The sequence below is a fragment of the Micromys minutus genome, assembly GCF_963924665.1.
Source record: "Micromys minutus genome assembly, chromosome: 4".
NCBI classification, from domain to species: Eukaryota; Metazoa; Chordata; class Mammalia; order Rodentia; family Muridae; genus Micromys; species Micromys minutus.
In genome coordinates this window covers 85,449,559-85,472,741 of record NC_137973.1, presented here as the reverse complement: position 1 = coordinate 85,472,741, position 23,183 = coordinate 85,449,559, and the positions used below count along the sequence as shown (strand labels likewise).

Sequence of the window (23,183 nt, the reverse complement as noted above, 5' to 3'; positions counted from 1 at the left end):
CTGTGTATAGCAGGATGTCATTAGAGACCATTTCATCACAGTGTCCCTTTAGCAGAGTGACAGCAGTGGGGTCTCCTGAGCCCATGATCCGTAGCTATCTAACATCAGATTCCTGGTCATCTAAGCAGTGTCAGGTATGAGTCCCATGTCACAGAATAAGTCTTAAATCTAATTGAAAAGAGACTGATCACTGCTATGTCATTTGTACCACAGGCAGGTCTCATGGCCTGTAGGAGGGTGAGTCGGTGATTCCCTCTCTCCTTCAGTAGAGCACCTTAAGATACCAGGAGTGCCAGTCACATGAGGCTTCAGGTTGGGCAATAGCTTGATCTCTCCAAGTTGGATTCCATGAGTCAGTATTGTTGTCACCCATGTGACCTTACCACGCCATGCAAAATAACCACTGGCCTTGGCAATAAGCTGTGATGTTGACCAACAACGCAACAAGATGTTATAACAAATTTCTGGCCCTTGAGGTTTCACTTGGTGGTATGGGATGTGTATTTGGTGATTTCATTTATATCTCTTCCGTATATGTAGATGATTTAGAAAGTCTCTGTAGTTGGAAGCTCCCACATAATTTTCCCAATGGCCTTTAGCTTTCCTCCCAGATTCCCTCCTTAGCACACCTCTTCATCGCCGTACCTATTTAATCCTCTACATAGTTTCCTCTCTGAACTTTAAGATATTTAAAGTACATATAAAGATAAGTTTCTCGTTTTCTTTAAATGTGAGACTCCTAAAACATCACACTGACAAACAAAATTACCAAGTGGTAGGCTGTCTCAGCTACAGTATTGATCTAGAAGGTTTTGTGTCTGAATAGGGTTAAGTCTGTTAGTGAAAAGAGAGATAGAGTTTTAAGGATGAAATGCAGAACTGTAAGCTTAGACACAGAGAGACAGAAAAATAGACAAGGCTGAAGATTGCTAGTGGAAAAAGGAAAGCCATGCAGGAGTACATTTACACAGATAAGTCAGTGAAATGGTAGAGAAGCAGCAAACTCTCTGTGTCCTTGAAGAAGTTTCATCTACATAGTGCAGTGGATTCTTCCACCTACCCAGAACTCAAAGAGCAAAATTTAACAGCACTCAAGCCCCATAAACACTCCTGATAATCTCCCCTAATCCTTTCCCTTAACGAGAAGCCATGGCCTCTTTCTCTGACTAATGAATGCACTTTGGTGTATTTCCCTGTATCTGGTTCCTGTTAACCAACAATTTGCAAGATCAACCCATCTCTCTGCAGGCAGGTATAGACACCCATTCATATCCCTGTTTACTGGAATGTTCAGAAGAAGTATCATCTCTCTTTCTACTCATCCTACTATCCATGGGCAATCGGACACATTTCAGTTTGGAGCTTTCAGAACTCGCTGTAAGTGCACAGTGCGTCTCTTGGTGGATATGAATGCACTCCCATAAGGTATCAAAGCTTTCTACTTTGTGCTAAAGATCTCTAAGGAGCTCTGTATTTAGGCATCAGTTGAAATCTTCCACAGCTTAAGGCTTGAGAGGCCTCACTAGGTTCCTTTTGCTCTGCACATCACCTTTGTCCATACATCCTCGGACAGCCTTTCTCGGAGGCTGTGAGCTTCAGAGCAGCATCATTTCCAGTGTTCATCTCCAGGAAGCAGCTCTGGAGTTGCTGCAGCAGGTAGCTCTTCACAGAGCTTCAGTTTGTTTCTCTTTAGTTGACTGAGAGTGATAGTCTAACTCTGGCTTCATTTAATTTTTATTGGAATCCTGGTGCTGCTCCTTTACTAAAGGACAGCAAAAACCCTGGAGTTCAGTGAGCCTGCCCACTCATCTCTCTAGCACTGGACCCATCTCCTATCTCTGTTTGTCCAACTAATGCACCAGGCACAAGCATTTCTATAATTGCTCTGAACTTTAACAAACTGAATGTTCGTGCCCAGAAGACAGATGGATGGTTTGCATATGTTCTGGGGCAAAGCGAGTCAGACCATTGTGGCTACATTCTCTGGCAGTGTTTTCATGTGCTCAGGGAAGACTGACACAGCCTTGTTAATACCATCAGTGGGAAGAAGTTTCTGTTTGTTTTCAACAAAAATATTTGCCTATTGTCCCTTGGAGAGGGACTCACCAAGTTAATTGATGGCTTCAAAAGAAGACTCTTCCATGAGCAAATGAAGAGCAAGTTGAGGAAACAGTGAGGTCCATGCAGAGTTCTTCCTCTACAGAACAGAAGAAATTTCAGATGGCATCATTCTGGTTTAACAGAGACCCTACTTTTTCTCAGGAAAGAGAAGCTAGGCAGGGACTTTACCAGCAGGGTCTTTGTTTGAAAGGATACTTATATTAGGGGAGTCTGACCTAGAATATTTAAGAATATGGCCGAACACAAAACCTCAGCTTACTCCAAACACCATGAAAGATTATTTTATGATGTTTCTGTCGCTCAGTTGTACAATTTCCAAGCATGGACTTTGTGGGTGACAACATTATGTGGCAATGACAAAACCCGGGCACCTGTTCTGACCACCGTATCCGAGACTCTGAATAGAACAGTAGTTCATTCTTCTCAGTGCCATGTGTGTCTTCATGTCTTGAAACAGACCTGTTTGCTTACTCCAGCTGAACGTTAGCCAACTTTCACTCCACTCTTCTCATAAAGTCATTTCAGATGTGCTCTAAGGGCCTAGAATAGAAATTTGTACTTCTTGAATACTCTGGTTTTGTGGAATCATGCAGATTGGATGTCATCTATTTACATGAACTTCTGAACACATGGAGACCAAAATTAATCTTGGGTAGATGTTCCCTGCTGACTTCAATCCTACATTAAAATCTACTGATTGAGAGATAGCAAGGTGTAGCTAGACTCTGCCAAGCCCCAATTTTACAGCGTGTACAATGTTCCCCCTCCTTTCTGTGCAATTCTGCCTGAAAGGGAAGGAAGGGATGGCTGTCTCTCTTGGATTTGCTCTGCCCTTTGCCTGTGACACAAAGGACTTGTATGAATCAATTTTAAATTGTCCTGAAGAAATAGCCAGCAGTCTGGTTATGTTCAAATTCTCTGCCCGAAGAAGCAGTATGGAAAACCCATTGTAAAGATCTGCACATAATCCTACACCATTCATTAAAGATGAAACTGCTAAGTGAAAAGATCTCAGACAATTAGAATTGAACCTGTAGCTCACTGGCTTGTCTGGCAGTTATATTTGTAAAGGCTCCCTTGGACAAAGAAGAGCTCTCTCTTGTATCAGGCTGTTCAGGGTCAGAAAATAACCCACACTAGAAAGAGAACTAAAAACTCCTGATTTGCTTCTGTGCTGACACCAGTTAAAATAATCTACAGAAGCTCCTACCCCAATATTTAATTACCCACAATGCAATATTATAGACAGCAGAGGTGCAGTAATTCACAGTGATAGGAAGCTGGGGTCAGAGAATTAGGAGTAAGTGAACAAAACAATAAAAACTGGAGGCTCCGGTCCTGAGATACATGCTTTGTTTATTCCTTCTGACAAGGGGAGCGTGATGTGAATTATTTATAGTAAGTGTGTTATCACGCCTTCTCTAACAGAGTAATGAAATCTTATAGTCATGATTTTCTATAGATTGTAGCTTATAAAAAGTGGCTGGGGGATGAAGGTGAGGAGGAATAGAGGTAAGAAGTGGTAAATTCATGAACCATTCTGGAAACTTTCACTGATAGGTCCTGATGTCTTTAGGTAGTTTCTGTGCTGAATTCTAAGCCAGCTGGAGAGTAGTGCTGTTGGCGAGCTTGGTGTATTGGGGTAGCATACTAGAGTGCACTGGGAGCAATGGGGAGGGAAAGGCAGAGCTAACAAAAGCTTGAGGTGAAATTATAAACCTGAGTATTTTTATACCTCCTACTTTTCACATATTTAGTTACCCTTTCAAATACAAATAATAATACTAACCATTCATTTAAGTGGAAAGCTGTTATTGTTATTATAATGAGGCGGTGTGAAGCACATATGCCATCCCATCACCCAAGGAACACAAGATCATCTACTGACATCTCCTGCTTCATCTTAAAACTCAAGGTGAACAATGAGCCTTAACTTCACCAAATTCTGACAGGAGCTGAGGACCAGATATATTTACAATATGATAGATACTGGATGCAAATAGCCTTTCATCATTGCAGTGTGCTTTAATATATATGAAATAATCATATACAGTATGTGATAAGCCCTTTGAAACCTCTACTGAGGGATGTTTGTCTCTGCCAAGCCCATTATACAAAACTTAAAAATGGAAAAGCATATTCCAGGTCATGTGACAGCTCATTTTTATTTGTGGGTCAAAGCACACTACTAGCAATTAAAGACTCAAGACTAAAGCAAAAGCAGATTACCCCTAATTAAATATCACTAAAGGAATCTGAAGCTATGGTTCTAATCTGGCTGTGTGACAATGATGAAATCTCGTCAGACTTTATAACCCTCTTGACAATGGTGGTGCTTTCAGGCCTTGTTAAGGAAGACGTTCACTCAGCTCCTTGCTGATGCCAGAGGAACACACTCACCGGTGACACATCCCTGGACTTAACTTCTTAAACAATATGTGGATTTGAGATCATTGTAAGACCATCAGCTCATTAATATGATCCTACTGTGTGTCCCTCGTGCATTCTGTTACTTGATGGCACCATCCATGGCATCATTTAATCCAAAAGACACGTGTGTGTGTGTGTGTGTGTGTGTGTGTGTGTGTGTGTGAGAGAGAGAGAGAGAGAGAGAGAGAGAGAGAGAGAATATAATATTTGACCCCCTCCCACCAGCTTCTCACCCCAGCACACAGAATAATTTAAATAGATGTCTCCTCTCTCCACTTCAGTGTATTTCCAGTCTACCCTTTCCTCTTCATATCTGCCACCATTGTGTTAGTGCAAACCCTGGTTATATTTTGCCTGGTTCATTTTAACACTTCATTAACTCATTTCGCTTTTAATATCATATATGCCTATTTCTCTAGCTGTAGTCTAACACGTGTATTGAAAACACAAAAGCTCCTGGTGACAGACAGCCCCCTACAAGAAAAAGTACTGCTTCTTATCCCACCCTCCTGCCTCTCCACTGCTGTGGGCAGTTACTCTTGTCATAGGGTGACATGTCAACCATTGCCACATCTACTAGGCCGTTAGCATTCTCTCAGTGCCCACTCTGTGTTCAGCATGTTCCTGTGTGCATGCCAGCCTCCAGAACGCCAGTTTGAATGTTTCTGTGCCACCTACATATTCTATCTCTATTTTTTTCATCATAAGGCACCTTATCCCTACTAGCCTGCAGACTTTTGTAACAAGATTTGGTGTCTTCCAGAAATTTTAAGTTTGTGGCTGACTCCTAACAGAAGAAGTTCAGGGCATGCTTGCTGTAATCAAAGCACAAAAGAAGGAGCCATTAGATGTGACAATCTATTCCATGAACCGGTACAGGGCATCTTGTGAGCGATGTTTTCAGGAATACTAATTATGGCTTTTCTGTTGACTCTGAAGCTATGTCTAACTATAAGGAGAGCTGACTTAACTGCTGAGTCTCTGTCAACGTTAGCTTTGATTTTCAACTCGACACAGGACAAACGAAAGGGCAGACAGGTCTCAAAGCGGAGCTGAGTCATGAGAAGACAGTGATTTTGGGATTCTTTTTACTACTAGTCTTATCGACAGTGTAGGGTCGACCCTCTGCCGGTAACAAAGCTATGGAAGGGCAGACTTCAGAAGCAACCATCGGACTCCACTTCTTAGAGTTTGTGGGAAATGAGATTTTGAATGATAAGAAGTATGCAGAGGCACTGGGCTAACCCTCATCCGTGTCACTGCTGGAAGTCGGGTTCCTCTCAGTCAGTTGCTCTGGTGCTGTGGCTGTGCCTTCACTCATCTGGGCAGCTGAAATGGAAGAAGTCAGTAAAAATTCCCTGAATTTGCATTGAGAAAAGGGTGTAAGGCACATAAACAACCCTAAATTAGGTAACAAGGAGGACAGTGTCTGTGGAATGACAGCCAACCTTTACGTTTGGTGAGCATGTCTCACACACACACACACACACACACACACACACACACACTTTCCTGCCTTATTGAGTCAAATTACCATGTGTCTTCTAATCTTTGAGCCTTAGTTGTAGCCTTCACTACTTCTCTCTGCTGACCCCCATGTCTCTTCTAATCTTTGAGCCTTAGTTGTAGCCTTCACTACTGTCTCTCTGCTGACCCCCATGTCTCTTCTAATCTTTGAACTTTAGTTTTAGCCTTCACTACTTCTCTCTGCTGACCCCCATGTCTCTTCTAATCTTTGAACTTTAGTTGTAGCCTTCACTACTGTCTCTCTGCTGACCCCATGTCTAGCTCTTCAATTCAGTCTCGGCGAGGAGCATTGTCTACTGCCTCTTGGTTGAAATGGTAAGGATGCAGAGATACTATGAGAAGGTAAAATGTTTTACAAGAGCCATGAAGATTCGGCTAGGCCTGAGACATTGCTGTCCTTTTGTCCCAAAATCTCTGGAAACTGACTTACAGTCTCACGAGCCTAGAAAGTAATGGAGTAAAAGTAAAGTCAAAACTGCCAAGCCCTTGCTACACTGAAGCTCGGAACATGCAGACTGCTGTTATAATTGAGCTGGTGACACAGGAACCTGACATCTGTTTAGGATACTTGAATGTACACACTAAATTCTTAGCGGTAAGAGACCCTTTTATTTAATCAGTGGAAGCTCGGTTATGTCTGTACGTCTTGGCCTTGAGTGTCTGTCTGTCCACCGTCAGAACCTTGGCTTTATGAGTCAATTAATGACACTCCAGAGGAAATGCTCTGTTTCTCTTCTCTACTTGGGAGTATGCCTTATGTGGTTCCTTCCTTTCCTGTCGAGGGCTCGTCTGAGCGCTTCCAGCCACATAGCCTCTCCTACACTTGCGCTTTCAAAACTGTCAGCAGGAGAAAGAAGATGAGGCAGAGCAGCCCTGCAGAGCAGAAGGTGCCTCTTGGCACCTCCCTGGCAGCTTCTGGCTTATCAACAGCCAGAACCCAGGCACTCATTAGGCTCTAGATAAAAATTATTCCAAAGAAAATGCCAGAAAGCCTTGCCACCATACTGGCAGGAAATTAAAACTACTCAGAGCAAGTGGAGCCAAGAGAGCTTTTACAAGGAGAGGAACATGAAGGGTATGATCAGCTGCTCTTTCAGGCAGTCAAGATTCATGATGCTGATGCTGATCCACTGGACGAGCAACTGTGCTGCATCCTGGTCCACCAGTGGATAACCCAACTGCATCCTGATCCACTGAGGGAGCACCCAACTGCATCCTGATCAACTGAGGGAGCACCCAACTGCATCCTGATCCACTGAGGGAGCACCCATACTGCATCTGATCCACTGAGGGAGCACCCATACTGCATCTGATCCACTGAGGGAGCACCCAACTGCATCCTGATCAACTGAGGGAGCACCCAACTGCATCCTGATCTACTGAGGGAGCACCCAACTGCATCCTGATCCACTGAGGGAGCACCCAACTGCATCCTGATCCACTGAGGGAGCACCCAACTGCATCCTGATCCACTGAGGGAGCACCCAACTGCATCCTGATCAACTGAGGGAGCACCCATACTGCATCTGATCCACTGAGGGAGCACCCAACTCCATCCTGATCCACTGAGGGAGCACCCAACTGCACCCTGATCCACTGAGGAAGCACCCAACTGCATCCTGATCCACTGAGGGAGCACCCAACTGTATCCTGATCCACTGAGGGAGCACCCAACTGCATCCTGATCCACTGAGGGAGCACCCATACTGCATCTGATCCACTGAGGGAGCACCCAACTGTATCCTGATCCACTGAGGAAGCACCCAACTGCATCCTGATCCACTGAGGGAGCACCCATACTGCATCTGATCCACTGAGGGAGCACCCATACTGCATCTGATCCACTGAGGGAGCACCCAACTGCATCCTGATCCACTGAGGGAGCACCCAACTGTATCCTGATCCACTGAGGGAGCACCCAACTGCATCCTGATCCACTGAGGGAGCACCCAACTGCATCCTGATCCACTGAGGGAGCACCCAACTGCATCCTGATCCACTGAGGGAGCACCCAACTGCATCTGATCCACTGAGGGAGCACCCATACTGCATCTGATCCACTGAGGGAGCACCCATACTGCATCTGATCCACTGAGGGAGCACCCAACTGCATCCTGATCCACTGAGGGAGCACCCAACTGTATCCTGATCCACTGAGGGAGCACCCAACTGCATCCTGATCCACTGAGGGAGCACCCATACTGCATCTGATCCACTGAGGGAGCACCTATACTGCATCTGATCCACTGAGGGAGCACCCAACTGCATCCTGATCCACTGAGGGAGCACCCATACTGCATCTGATCCACTGAGGGAGCACCCAACTGCATCCTGATCCACTGAGGGAGCACCCATACTGCATCTGATCCACTGAGGGAGCACCCATACTGCATCCTGATCCACTGAGGGAGCACCCAACTGCATCCTGATCAACTGAGGGAGCACATAGTCCTCTTACCATCAGCGGATTGAGTTCACAGAAGAACCAGATGGATGCGGAACGTAAGCTGAAAAGAAGGCTCTGTTGTGCCTGGGTAAATTCTGCAGTATGTGTTGAGAGAGAAATAAAATTAATTAAAACAGTTTCGGTTTGGCTTTCTTGTTTGTATTTTTCTGAATCCAAATATGTAACAATAAATTTATTAAGAGAAAGGTTTTCAAATCCCTGCATGGTCATGGGGTCAAGGTCAAACGTTCAAAACTGAATTTAGTGAGAGACAGTTGACGGGGTGATTTAATTCCCAAGGCATTGTCTTAGTTGCTGTTCCATTGCTGTAAAGAGACACCATGACAAAGGAAACTTACAAAGGAAAGCATTTAATTGGTGGCTTGTTTACAATTCCGGTGGTTTATTCTATAACTGTCATGGTGGGAAACAAGGAAGCCATGGACCAGCTGGCCTGGTGCTGGAGAAGTAGCTGAGGACTCATGTATGACTGGAAAGTTGCAAGTAAAGAGAGAGACTGAGTCTCAAACTACTCCTGGTGGCACACCTCCTCCAGCAAGGCCACATCTACTAATTCTGCTTAAACATGTCTACTGACCAGGGTCCAAACATTCAAATGTAAGCCTATGGGGGCCATTCTCCTTCAAACTACCACAGAAATGTGTGGCCATGTGGTCTTACACCCAGAAGCTAAAAGAATGATGTAGAGAAAGGAACATGTGTGCCGCTGGGCACTGAAGCTCACAAACTACATTGTCTACATGGGACCATGTGAAGCAAGAAAATGACCCAGGTGGTGGGTGGATGCCGGGACTGCAAGCAGGCTGCCATCCAGGGCAGTGGAGAATGGGGTTACTGTCAGACAACTTTAGAAGCTTGTCTGTTTTATCTCACTGAGCTTCTGGCCTACAATGACCTTTAAGTGTGCAGAAGGACAGCAGAAGTTAGGCCACAGGAGTGTGAAGAGAACTCAGCTACACTGCTGGCTTTTAGGACCTCGAAGGTGAGCACTAAACCCAGGATTATGGGTGCACTTTAAAAGTCAGAATTAAAGGGTAGAGAAACTGATTGCATTTGGGCTTATCAATAGATATCAAATATTTCACCGTTTCCTTTTTCCTAGACCCCAGATTATTGATGCTCCCATGGCTCTTTACCCAAGTACTTGTGACCTAAGCTTAGGTCTCATGGTTGTAAAGCAAGCTCTATATGGACTGAGCCATCAACTTAACCACACATTGTGTTAGTTAATGATTATACCAGTCTTACAATGATGTAGTATTTCCAAGCAAATACATATAGGAAAATAAAAATAGACCTTTATCTCTTGCCATGAACAAAATGCAAATCAACATGGGATCAAGACACAAAAGTAAGACACAAAGCTATAAAACCACTAGAAAAAAAAAGGGGCCTTCCTTGCCTTGGTCTGTGAAGTGCCATCTGGATAGGTCATTAAATGCCCAGATAAAAAAAATTTGGACAAATATGATTGCAGAAAGTGAAATTTTTTTCCCTGCCAAATCACAGTTATATGTTATTCTATACTGGTATATAATGTAAACCCATCCACTTAAAAATAAAAGTCCATCACAGATCATTTTGGCAGGTCAAGATGTCTCAAAGTATAATTACAGAATTTTAAAAATAATTCTTGTATATTTTCAAGTATCACCAATAAAGTTTTATTTCCTATCTTTATGTTTTATGGTTATTCAATGATTTACTTTCCATTTTAGGGCTGGAGATAAAGGCATGTTTGTTTCTGAAATCTAATAAAATAAAATAAAATAAGATGAAGAAAAAACTATCATATTAAAGTTGCTTTCTCTGTTCGCAATGTCTGACTGTGGGTCTGTGAATCTGTTCCCATCTACTGTGGGACGAAGCCTCTACAGTGATGAGTGGACAAGGCTTTGATCTATAAGAACAGCAGAATATCATTAGGAATCATTTTACCTCAGTTGTCTGGCATATTCAGACTCTAATTGTTGGGATTCTGTAAACCCCAACCCTCAGTTACCTAGCAAAAGCCAGGTATACCCCACCCATCAATACCAGGCAGTAGCCAGGTATGCTCTGCCCCAGTGACCTGACACTATAAAAGGGGCTGCTTGACCCCTCCTCTCTCTCTTGCCTCTTGTCTCTCTTGCCTCTCTTGCTCTCCCACCCCTACCCCTCCCCTTCTCCTTCCCTTCTCCCCTCTCCCTCCACGTGCTCATAGCTGGCCTCTACTCCTCTATTCCTCTCCTTGTCCCTCTCAGCCTCCCTCCCTCCCTCCTTCCCTCACTGTCTCTGTCTCTGTCTCTGTCTCTGTCTCTCTCTCTCTCTCTCTCTCTCTCTCTCTCTCTCTCTCTCTCTCTCTGCCTCTACCACCCTCTTAAGTCTCCCATGATCTGAATAAACTCTATTCTGTACTATACTGTTGTGTGGTCCCTCAGGGGAGAGAGATTCCCAACTTGGGCTCCCCAGAGGCATCTCCCTTGCCTCCAGGCCTTGCCGCACCTCCATGAGCCATATGCCCCCCACTCTCTTCATCCTTTTCCCTAACACTAAGTGTTAGTTACCCAAGCAGTGTCAAGTCAGGTATGAGTTCCTTTCTGTGGGGTGGATGAGGTCAAGATCTGTGCCACCGCTGCCCTAGCGCATTATGCAGGCAGGGCTGATTGTAGGTCGAAGTTTGTGGCTGAGTTGCTATCCATATTTCTCTTTCAGAAGTCTGCAAAGTACCTTCTCTCATCAAAGAGAACAGAATGTAGGAATGAGGGCTCCAAGTAGGCCCGGCACCCGATCAGCTTCTCTGTACGCAGTGACTTGTCGAGGTGTTGTCCTCAGCAATGGGGTCCCACTCTCAGTTTGTAGAGAGTGATCTTTTGTCCTAGCAACAGCCTGGGTGTTTAATGTTTCCATGGGATCCTTTTGGCCAACAACTCAACTGGATGTAGCCCTATGTCACCACTGGAAGCCTTGTTTGCCTGTAAGAGACAGCCAGTTGAGACTGTGTTTTCCCCATTACTAAGCAGTCATCATTGGGATCACCTTCCTGAAAATTTCCATCACTCTGGGTATCCACACCACCCCAAATGCCTCTCCTCCCCATCCTCCCAGTTCCAGCATCATTCCTCACACCCTCTCATCCCACCATCTTTCCTCACCTGATTCTGTAAGCTTCTGGTGCTTTTATAGCATGTTTTCTTTAGATAGGAAAATTTTCCTTCTCTGATTTTGTTGAAAACATTTTCTGGGCTTTTGAGCTGGGTTTCTTCTCCTTCCTCTATACCTATTATTCTTAGGTCTGGTCTTTTCTAGTGTCCCAGATTTCCAGAATATTTTGTCTCGGGAGTTTTTCAGATTTACCATTTCCTTTGACTGATGTGTCTATTTCTTCCACTGTATCTAAACAGCCTGAGATTCTCTTTCCCATATCATGTAACCTGCAGGGAAATCTTGTTTCTGTAGTTCCAGTTCAAGTTTATAAATTTTCACTTCCTGAATTTCTTCTGTTTTGTTATTATTATTATTAATTACATTTCCAATTTCAGGTCTTAATAGGTTTTTTTTTTTTTTTTTTTTTTTTTTGCTACACTGTTCGTGTTTTTCTGGATTTTGTGTTAATGTATTTTCTCTTTACAGACCTCTGTCACATTTTAAAGACTATTTTAAGGTATTTTTCTTATCTTTCAGCTATGTTGAAATATTAAGAGACTACTTTAGTAGAATAGTTGTCTTTGGTATAGACATAATATCCTGGCTGTTGTGTTTTCCTGATGGAGTCTCTGCATCTGTGGTTGGGATGATTAAAGGTTCTTCGTCGGATAGATGTATTGTTTCTTGGTTTCTATTCTCTCTTTGGATTTTCTGAGAGTATGATGGCTGTGTGTTGCCTGGTTTCCTGGCATAACTGGTGTGTTCACAGGGAATGACTGCTGGTGTTAGAAGTTGGGATTAGTTGAGGGATGAAAGGTTGGAGAAGAAGGTCTTGTGATCTATTTGGAGATAGAGTCATCGAGGAAAGGGAGACCACAGCAGGCCTCCAGCTACAGAGTTGGTAATGCGAATGAGAATATTGGCCCTCAGGAGCACTAGGACAGGTGTGGGTCTTTTTTTTTTTTTTTTTTTTTTTTTTTTTTTGCCTACTTGATGCCCTGGTAGAAGTGGTTCTCATGGTGCCTGCTGGACTTCGGGTCTGAGATGCACTGAGAAGGGGGATGGAGGTTAGGAGGGAATGTTCTATGGTATACACAGAATATACAGGTGTAAAAAAGGAAAGGCCACACAGCTTTGCTATGTTTGGTGCTAGAGACCAAACTGTAGGATTGGGTCTAGAGGAAGAGAAACAGGGGAAAGGCAATGGACAACCTACCTGATTTTCTGGCAGGCTGTTCTTATTTTACTTTTAAGTTAAAGTAAGGCTTATTCTTCTATTCCTGGAAACTAATGGTTTTGAAATGATCTACACTGATCCTGTCTTTGTACGTTCTGCACAGGTGGTCCCCTAAGTCTCATCAGCACCACTAAGGCACTCATTGGAAAGCCACAATGAAGGTCCTCCCCCATAGCTTTTCACACATAGTCTCTGAGAAATCTGTGCTTGCTTCATGTTCTGTGTCACACATTCTGATAGCCTGGGGCCCCCCTTTTACCAGGTGTTCTTATCTCCCCTCTCCTACCCAGGTACAACACACTCATCCCCATTGGCCCTGCTTCACACAGGCTGCCTTTAGTTTGTAAACAGGTTATGTATTGCTTGTTTCAAACTCACAAATTTTACAGTATGTATTATCCCTTCCTATCAGGTTCTCATTAGAAATTGTTCTGTTGGCAAATAGTATTCTAATTTTGAGGTCTGATATGGCCACACAAAATCCAAGCTAACTAATAATAACTCGATCTTGTCCCATCATTTTGGCATAGTCTGCATCCATGGTTTGGAAAAAAATGAATCATGGTTTATAAAACCTAAAGACAATAAAATATAGAGCCTAGTTGTTTACTTCTGGAGAGCTAATATATATATTTTTCTCGCAAAATTCATTATTCATGTACACAGCATTTTTCTTTAGAGAATGTAGAGGTAGACTGTTCCCTTTGTGAAAATGTCTAGTGTTAGTAAATTTCCTGACTCTCCATCCTGCATTCTTGCAAACACTATTCAGTGGCTCATTTCAAAGGAAAACCTGACTACGTGAATTCTGTGGGCATTGTGAATGTGCAAAGCTGCATGTATCTGGGAGAGGAGACATTTATGCTTTACTGTTTCCACAGTTGGCCATATTTACAGTGGGTTCCGTTGCATTTCACAGGGCTCTGGACAAGATCTATAAGGTTCACTGTTTACCTCTTTTACAAATTGGCTTCAGTAGATTATTTTCATAGTGAAAGCATACAATAGTGTCAAGGTTTAATTCTATTGAAAATCAATGGCTTTCTCTGAAAAGCATTTAACATTTTTCATCTTTGGCAGGAATAATTTCTGGCATAGCTAATAAGCCCAGAACACTAGTGGTAGTGGTTTAAACTGAGACATGTCTCTCAACCTTGTGACATTCCAGGGCTGGTAACAAGGCTGAGGGAGCAGCTTCCCGGCCTCTGTCACCTCAGAGCTCTAGGCTACAGCTGCCCAGCAGTAGGTCCCCGTGTCTTAAAGCAGAGACACTGTAATGCCTTGGCTTCTATGTTCCCAGCAAGCATCACAAAGCCACATTGAAATGGAAGATGGACAGAGTTTTATCACAGCGTGGACAGCCATGAAAAAGGACTACAGTCATCTGTGTGCGGCCTGCTGTCTCCACCGTAGACACCTATGTCACTATTTCAGTTCTGTGCTACTGGAATTGCCAACCAAGTACTCTGCACAGTTGCAATGGGTGCCCCGTTCTCTCAGACATCATATGTGTCTTTCAGACACTGAACCATGTCCTGGCTCACATCTGGTCACTCAGTATTTTATGATTAATTCCTATAATTATTTGCAATCCTCTTACAAGAAGCATAGTCACATGTCTATTGTATCCCTGCTACCCACTATAGTGTATGAGAAGACTCTCGCTCAGCAGGTTATTTGAATGAAACATGCACTATATTCACATTGTAATACAATATCTCCTTAGGTATAACCTATGTTATTTTATCCAGTGGTTTTGGGAAGGGGGCCTGGATTTATTGACTAAATCAAGACAAAATTGTTGATTCCTTTTGTCTTTTTATGAAGGACATGATGCCATTGTTACCCTCCTGAAGCACTATAAGAGACCCCAGGATGAGCTGCCGTGTAACGAATACTCTCAGCCTGGAGGAGGTACCCCTTTGCTATTCTGTTTCATTGCTGCACAACCTTGAGTTCCGTGGTCAATGTGTGTTGGTGTTACTGTCCCTGTGGGGTGAGAAATAAGGATATTGCTAAGGGATGGGGTTCATTTCTGAAAGTATATACCTGGATGAGGCTCCACAAAGAATGGCCACCATGACCACCATAACATAGATCAATATTCAAGCTTTGCATTCATTGGAGTAAATGGCTGTAGGCCTTATACAAGGCTCAGAAGGCCCAAGACAGCAAAAAGCAGTCATTTTCTATGTCAGTAATTTACTAAGACAAGGAAAGAGCACCCACAGCCAGATACAAATTATGTCTGCCAGAGTCTTCAAGAGCAGAATTAGGATCTTCTTCTGTAGACTCTAGAAAAACATGTGCATTACAGCTTCCTGTGCAGAAAGGACAGGAACCCTGAGCTGGTTTTCAATGTCTGTTTTGTATTTATCATGCTGAACTTTAAGGAGAAAAACATGATTGGTGCTTTCAACTCTGCTGTGTAACTTCATTTCTAGATGGCTCCTATGTGTCTGTCCCGTCTCCCTTGGGGAAGATTAAGAGCATGACAAAAGGTACCTGTAAAGGAGACAGTTGCTTTATCATTGAGGATGACTATTGCCTAAATACGACAGCCATGTGCTTTGTTTCTCTGTGAGTGGTGGCTGCCTCAGCAATATAAGCAGTGCTGATGGAGACCTTTCTTCTCAGAATTAGCCATGCCCTTCTACCCCTTTGTCCACAGTTGCCCAACAGTGGACCACTCAAGAGTACTGAAGAGAGCTCAAACTCACAGAGGATTGTTTACATTATTTGTATTTTAAATAGATGGTTAATTACATATATTAATATTTTTTAGAGTTGGAAATGGATTTGCCTTTAAAAATGTTCAAATTAATAAATTGCTTTTGTTACATCTATCAAATAAGTGACCCTCAGGGACTTTCCTGAGTGCATGCCACTGATTGTTAAAATTAACATCACTAAACCAGGAAACCATAAAGTACAATTCCATGACAAATGAATATTTAACCACTTGGACCCTGTAGTTCTCAAAGTACTCTTCAATGTGGAATATTTTCTCATCACGTGCTATTTCATGGGTATCCTCTGAAGGCCCAGTTTACCAAGAGATATTTGACTTCCCTACTGATGGAGGCTGAAGGGATCAACTCCATTTCTCAGGCAATGAGTCAACCCATACTGGAGAGTAGCTGTGTCTCCAGCCCTTGTTAACTGAAGATCCAATGACCAATAAGGTCATCCCTGGTCACAGAGATTGTGTAGCTAAGCCAGAAGGCCACCCTTCTAGTAATGAAGGTGTAGACCACACATGCTAAGGTCTTAGGATCTCCAAGTTATTGCTTACAGTTGGGATGAAGCACCTTTGGTTGAGCATGTCCATTATGTATTTATAGTCATATGTGCACAAAATAAAACAGCAATTACTGTTTGCAGAGAAGGCAGATGTTCTCCTCCTGAGGGCTGAGTTGCCCTCCCGTTTCCATCTGCAGCTCTCTGAGATCGAGTTCCATGAGGTTATCGGCTCAGGTAAGCAAAGAAACCAGAACCCTGCTGCCTTTTTAACACCCTCAGACATACAACCAAACATTTATCAACTTTTCTTAAATAATTTTAGGTTCTTTTGGGAAAGTCTACAAAGGGCGATGCAGAAATAAAATAGTGGCGATCAAACGGTAAGCAAGCAGATGAAGGGAATCCACACCATTGGTTGGGAAGAACAGTGGCCAGCCCTCTGAAGCCTCCTGGTGACAAGACCGTGTCCTCACTCTCGTCCTAGGTACCGAGCCAACACCTACTGCTCCAAGTCAGACGTGGATATGTTTTGCCGAGAGGTGTCCATCCTCTGCCAGCTCAACCACCCCTGCGTGGTTCAGTTTGTGGGTGCCTGCCTGGATGACCCCAGTCAGTTCGCCATTGTTACTCAGTACATTTCAGGAGGCTCCCTGTTCTCCCTGCTTCATGAACAGAAGAGGTATGTGCGCCGGTCCACACTCACCTTGGATTCAGTGAATCACCTTTACCACAGTTCTAGGGACTTCTCAGCAGGGACCCTATTGCCTTCTGACATGTCTAAGTGCTAACAAAAATGGCATTTTAAACACAGCTGATGATTTATGGCTAATTAGTATATTTCAAGAAATGATATGCTTAAGTAATATTTTTAAACAGTAAGTCAAGGGTAACAAATTTGAGGACTGTGAAGCCAGCTGAGGCTTATAAATAGACTAACCTTGACACATCCACAAGGTATTGCACAGAAGCTCAGAATACAGTAATCATCAAGGGTCACGGTATTGATGAGAGAAAGATTTTAAAAATAATTCTCTTGCTCGTGTTAGACCTGAGTTTATGTTTTATATCTCTTCAGATAATAACTATGGAGTGGTTTCACTCAGTGGCTCCAGAACATTCCATTTCTGTTATTATCACCAATTGTTGTATGACACAAATAGGTTTAAAAATAGAGCAGTGTATTTTTAAACAACACACCATATATCTGAGCGAACACAGTTAAGCAATTCCCAACATGACAGGATGTGCTGCAGACTGAACACTGAGCTCCATCATCAATGAAACAAAATGTAGATAGAGTTACACAGAGTCACTAACACACATGGGCTGCTTTCTTTTGAGGGACATGCTGAGTGTTGGCTTCAGCCACTTTTTCTCCATTCAGTCTATTTTCTATTCTAGAATTCTCGACCTGCAGTCTAAATTGATCATTGCGGTAGATGTTGCCAAAGGCATGGAGTACCTGCACAGCTTGACCCAGCCAATCATACACCGAGACCTGAACAGGTATGTGGCTTTCATAAATGACCAACTTAGGACTCTGCAGCTCACAAGGACAAAGGGAGGACATGTCTTAGCTTTATTTCAGGTCAGAGCGTTCTCTATGTATGTGGAAAGGGAACAGATCTCTGCTATTGTCTCACAGAGGTACAAAGCTGCTTAACTGCCCCTCAGGAACCATGTTAATCTATGGAAAATTCCAGAAAGAAAGTACTGTATGTAGAGTACAGCCGTTGATAATGTTTTCATCAAGGAGAGATTGTTGCTTACAGGAAATGATTTCATGTTTTGCTGATATAACAAATACTCTAGGCTGCCAATCAGACAGAAATCTATAGGACTCGGGACTTAACGATAGTTAACAAATAGGCTACAGATTTATTTACTTAATACATTAGGCTTTGTACCATTATTTATAATTTTCTCATTTGGTTTATAAGACTGTTTACTGTAAAAAAAAAAAAAATACAGCATATCATGCTGTCAGCTCCTCTTGTGTCTTGTGTCATCTGCATCTTTTGGTTGCATCATCAGACCCCATATATGGTCTACCCAATCCTGCCTAGATTTGTGCATGTGCATACACTGTGAAAAGAATCTTCTGAACCCATGATGGGCAGCAAGTGCCTGCTGTTAGGGCTAGCATGTGACTGGCCTTCTCAGGTTAATGGCTAGGTCAGCAGGTAACCTCACTTACTATTTAGGATATCCTCCTGTCTCATACAATGCCAGCAACATGCCATTTGATATTTATGTATATTCAGCCAAACCACAGCAGGATACTTACCTAGTTTTCATGCAAGAGGTTTTCGTGTTGAATAGAGCCTGAAACAAATATAGAATCAAAGTTCTCCACAGAGCTGGGACCCCATGGGATTTCAATGTTTGTCTTAAACAGTGAAACCTTTCTCTGAGTAAAGTCTTATACCAAGGCCAGTGTGCAAAGCAGAGCAGATTTGTCTGAAGACTGAACGTAGGTATGGAAAACTCATTTCCCACTGCTGAAGAGTGAGAGCCAAGGCCACTTTTGTGGAAAGCCCAGTCTGCCTTACAGAGGAGTAGTTACTGCTCTGGCCCACACGAATACTCACACTTCTTAACTGGGAATGAGAGTCACGTAAATCACAGATGTCACCTAAAGCATTTAATTATTAAAAAATTACTTTATTTACACACTTAATCAACAACTACATGGGTGTGCACTGTGCTTACAGCCTGTTAAATTTGGTGAATTTCCATATGCAAAATGAAACTTATACACGCTCTACTCTCCAACTTCCCAGGAGATTTTACATCATAACACAGAAGAAAAATGCCTATCAAAATATATTTTAAGCAAGTTAAATATACTTAACAGCAATTTCTATAAAAATATGAGTAGTGATTTTTTTCTATAAAATTTCAGAAAAAAAAATGTTAAATCAGTCCAGAGGAGTTTAAAGACAGCACCAAGGATGAATCAAGAATAAAGTCCCTCATTCCCTCAGATGAATAAATTTGAAGGGACATCATAAGGGTAGAAAGTGAGTAGTCCAATAGATCAGAAAGTTAAACACACACACACACACACACACACACACACACACACACACACACACAACATATATCCATGCTATATTAGTGTACAAATAAATTAAAGCTATATATGTTTGCGAAGTCAGAGGCTGAACACTTGGAAAGAAGTATATAAGAGTGGAACGAGGAGAAGGGAATCAGAGCATACTGGACAAGGAGGGGTAGTTTTTGCAATCTTGTAAGCAAGAAGGTACCCTGGGGGCTGGGTATATGTGTTCAGCAATCACAAGCCTGAGGTCATTGTATGGAAAGACCAACCTATGCTTGATAGATTCTCGGCAAGGACCTAGTGAAGAGCCTGATGAGAGAGCCATTGCAGAATCTAGGCAAGTCGTTAATTAGAAACTGATTAGCAGTAGTGGGAAGTGCCAGGAAAGACAAAGACTTGACTGACAGGTGAAAGAAAACAATTTCAGTAGCGTAGGTGGGCTCTAAAACTACAAGACACATCTTCACTGTTATTACTGCTTTTCTTTGCCTTTGCAAGGCATATAGACCAATAATCATATTTATTAATTGAGTTTTAGTAACGAAGTTTAGGGAATAGATTTCTATGTCAAGCCATCTGAGGAAGAACTGGGGACTTTGTGCATAGAGATGATCAATTTCCATTCTTGGCATCTTGTGTGGAGCTGGAGCAGGGGGGATGGCTGCCAGTTTTCTTTAGTCGTGCCTTCCTTCCCAATATACATCCCATCGTTTTGTCCGTAACTATAAATTTTTAACATCAGTTTACTCAGCAGGACCAGGAATGTAAATATTGATTATATATGAAAATAAAACATTTAATGTATAAGAGAAACAAGCTTATTTTACCTGGGTATAGTCAAACTAATAAGCTTATAGTTTTCAAAACTCTTCAAATTGTATGAAGCAGGCATAGGCACTTACCTAGATTTGCAAACCCTTTTCTGATCATTTTCAACCTAGTAACAACCCAAAAATTTTCATTCATATTTCTCTAGACATGGCATTCCACCTGGCTCAAAGGTACATGTTTTATAGATCATGAGGGACTCACTACAGTTTATTTATATAAAAAATATGTCACATACTGCAAAATTCTCCACATTGGGTAGGACATGACTATAACAGTAACTTTTATTCACCTAAAGTAATTGTTGCCTCTGAGACTTGCTGCCCCTGTCTGCTAACCTCGGCTTCTAACTTCCATTCAATCTAATCTAGGCATAAATGTTTTCAGCCTCTGAGACTTACCACTGGATATGATCACCCTTTCTTGTTCTTTCTGGTCTCTTCCTTGCTGGTCAGTTCAGCTCTTCTGGCTCAATGCTCAAGCTGACTGATTCAATCTGGCCTCTCCCCACTCTGCTTGGCCTAAAACTAACTCTGGCAATGTATTCTAATCTTCTGGCTCCTTCTCATTCTTGGTCATTCTGTCTTCACGTGTACCTAGCTCATTCTCTCTCTCTCTCTGCAGCCTGCCTCTGTACAACAAACAGTCCTGTTAAAAACAGACCTCTCTCTCTCTCTCTCTCTCTCTCTCTCTCTCTCTCTCTCTCTCTCTCTCTCTCTCTCTCTCTCTCTCTCTCTCTTTCTTCATAAAAGTTAAGGCTATCCTCACAAATTTTTCTCTGATCCATCACTTTGTCTGTCACTCAATTAGACATCACTTTCAAACTTGGGTCCTTCCTTCTACAAACTAACTTTACCTTCATTGTTTGGGATTAAAGGTGTGTAGTAAGAACATGTCTGTACTCCAGCCAGAGAGATTAAAGGTGCTCCTGAGCCACACAATGACTGGAGATAGGTTTTTGGTTTTTGTTTTTTTTTTTTTTTTTTTCTCTTCAGGAAATAACACTTGGGTCACACACAGTGTGGTCAAATATACTCAACACATGACTGACGACCACAATGATTCAGAAGCAGCTTTGAAAGAATTCAAGGGAGTAGAAGATCACAGTGCAGTGGAAAGCTTGCTAGGGATGCAAAGCTGGAAGAATAGACTCAGATCTTTTCTAAGAACACACACTTTGCATTTCCTCAATACTCAGCAAGTCTCCCTGGGGCAAGCAGAGGGAGTTCAGATAACCACTGCCTTTGAATTGAAATGATTGTTGATTGCTTATAGTTTTGTATGAGTGGGTTTGACTCTACTGCTCCAGATAGGACAGAACTTCAGGGATAGAAAGCCTGTTTGTTCTCTTGTCTCATATCCTGAGATAAGAACCTTGTATCTATATGTGGAAATTACTCAATCAAAGTGATTTTAGAGAAGTTCTCAGAGCATTATAGTAGAAAAAGGCCGGGGTAGTTTATATAATCATGCTACTTCTGGGAAGAGTCTTGTGGGATTTTTGAAAGCTCTTTTTTCTCATAATTGTATAGGAAAGAGGCTATTGGAGATGACTCATCAACCTGCAGAAAGGGGACAGCTCCATATTGGGGATGGAGGTTTGTTTGTTCAGCCATAGATAAAACAAACAAACTTATTTCTCTCTTGACAAGAAAGATTTCTCCATAGATTTTTGTTAAATACATACCCTGAACATTAATTTCAGAGCTCAATGTGTACTAAGGAGAAGGGTCACCTGCGCGAATGGGAGAGTTCTGCTAAGAGGTAACCATGTTTGCACTAAGATGTAGTGTTAATCTTCTCCATCATCTCCATCATACGGAGAACAAACTGGGTGAAGAGACCAATCTAGTCAGCTTCTTGCCACAATCTTCACACTGCATTTTAATGGAACATAAACTCCTTTCAGAGACGGAGAGGCAAGGTTTGATGATGGTGATACTTGTCACGATTAGCTTTAATTATCAACTAACACCTCGTGAAATCAACTGGGAAGAATCTTAATGAGGGATTGTCTACATTCTTTGGCCTGTGGGTACATCTCTGGGGATTGTCTTAGTTAATTGATATGGGAAGATCCAGGCCAGTATGGGTGGCCCGTAGAGTTTAAATATTTTTTAAACTATTTAGACTTATTCAGGAATGCTCTAATTTCTTAAGGGATGACTTAGACCTAATTTACATATTTATTTCATGAAGTTGGTACTTAAGGTCGCAGTTACAGCTAAAGGCTTTAAAAATTTGTGTTTAAGACTAACAAGTATCTATTCTGTTAGGCAAGCATATTTCTAAACTGTTGTAAAATTGTGACATCATTACAAATTGATGTTCTTCTCCCCTGATAAGTCTACTGTAACATTTTACAGCACCATGGGAAATGAATAGTAGCAAGTGCTTCTTCACAGTGGCCATATGGATACATACATACACACATATACATACATACATACATACATACACACACACACATACATACATACACATACATACATACACACATATACATACATACATACATACACACATACACATACATACATACATACATACACACACATACATACATACACACATATACATACATACATACATACATACATACACACATACATACATACATACACATACATACATACATACATACATACATACATACATACATACATACACACACATACACACATACATTTTATATACTACCAAGTACTACATGGATATGTATCTTTTTCTAATACCTTGTTTATTCCCTTTTATAGAAAGTAGATTATAAAAGTACTGTGAGGCCTGATACGGTGGTCAATGCCTGTAATCTCAGATCCTGGTAGGGTACTGTAGGATTATAAATTAGAGATCTGGATGGCATAGTTTGAGGCCAGGTTTGGCTGCATATAGAGAGACCCTGTCTCAAGTAAAGCACAATAAAACAAAACAAACCCTTCCTGTCATGTTCACACAAGTATTTTTTTATATAAAATAAATCTAAGTAGTCTGTAGTATAATTCTGAGAAGGACTCTGCTGGAATTTTGAGAGCTATTTTATGCCACTAAATATAAAAGAAAATAATCACAGATAATTTAAAAACAGAAAACTTTTGGAGGATGAGTGACAGATAATTTAAAAAGACAAGCCTGGTGAGGGC

General features: G+C 42.1%; 1 protein-coding gene across 1 annotated transcript in view; it reads left to right on the top strand.

Annotated features, from left to right (window-relative positions):
• LOC308420419 (serine/threonine-protein kinase TNNI3K) overlaps nt 1-23,183 on the top strand; it is a gene marked incomplete at both ends in the record, with an annotated part of 262,391 nt that overhangs the window by 91,153 nt on the left and 148,055 nt on the right. The window contains 6 exons of the mRNA XM_080916430.1: nt 14,736-14,822; nt 15,353-15,409; nt 16,293-16,385; nt 16,474-16,531; nt 16,636-16,830; nt 17,553-17,657. Coding sequence (XP_080772556.1) covers nt 14,736-14,822; nt 15,353-15,409; nt 16,293-16,385; nt 16,474-16,531; nt 16,636-16,830; nt 17,553-17,657 — 595 coding nt within the window. The remainder of the gene's footprint in view (nt 1-14,735; nt 14,823-15,352; nt 15,410-16,292; nt 16,386-16,473; nt 16,532-16,635; nt 16,831-17,552; nt 17,658-23,183) is intronic.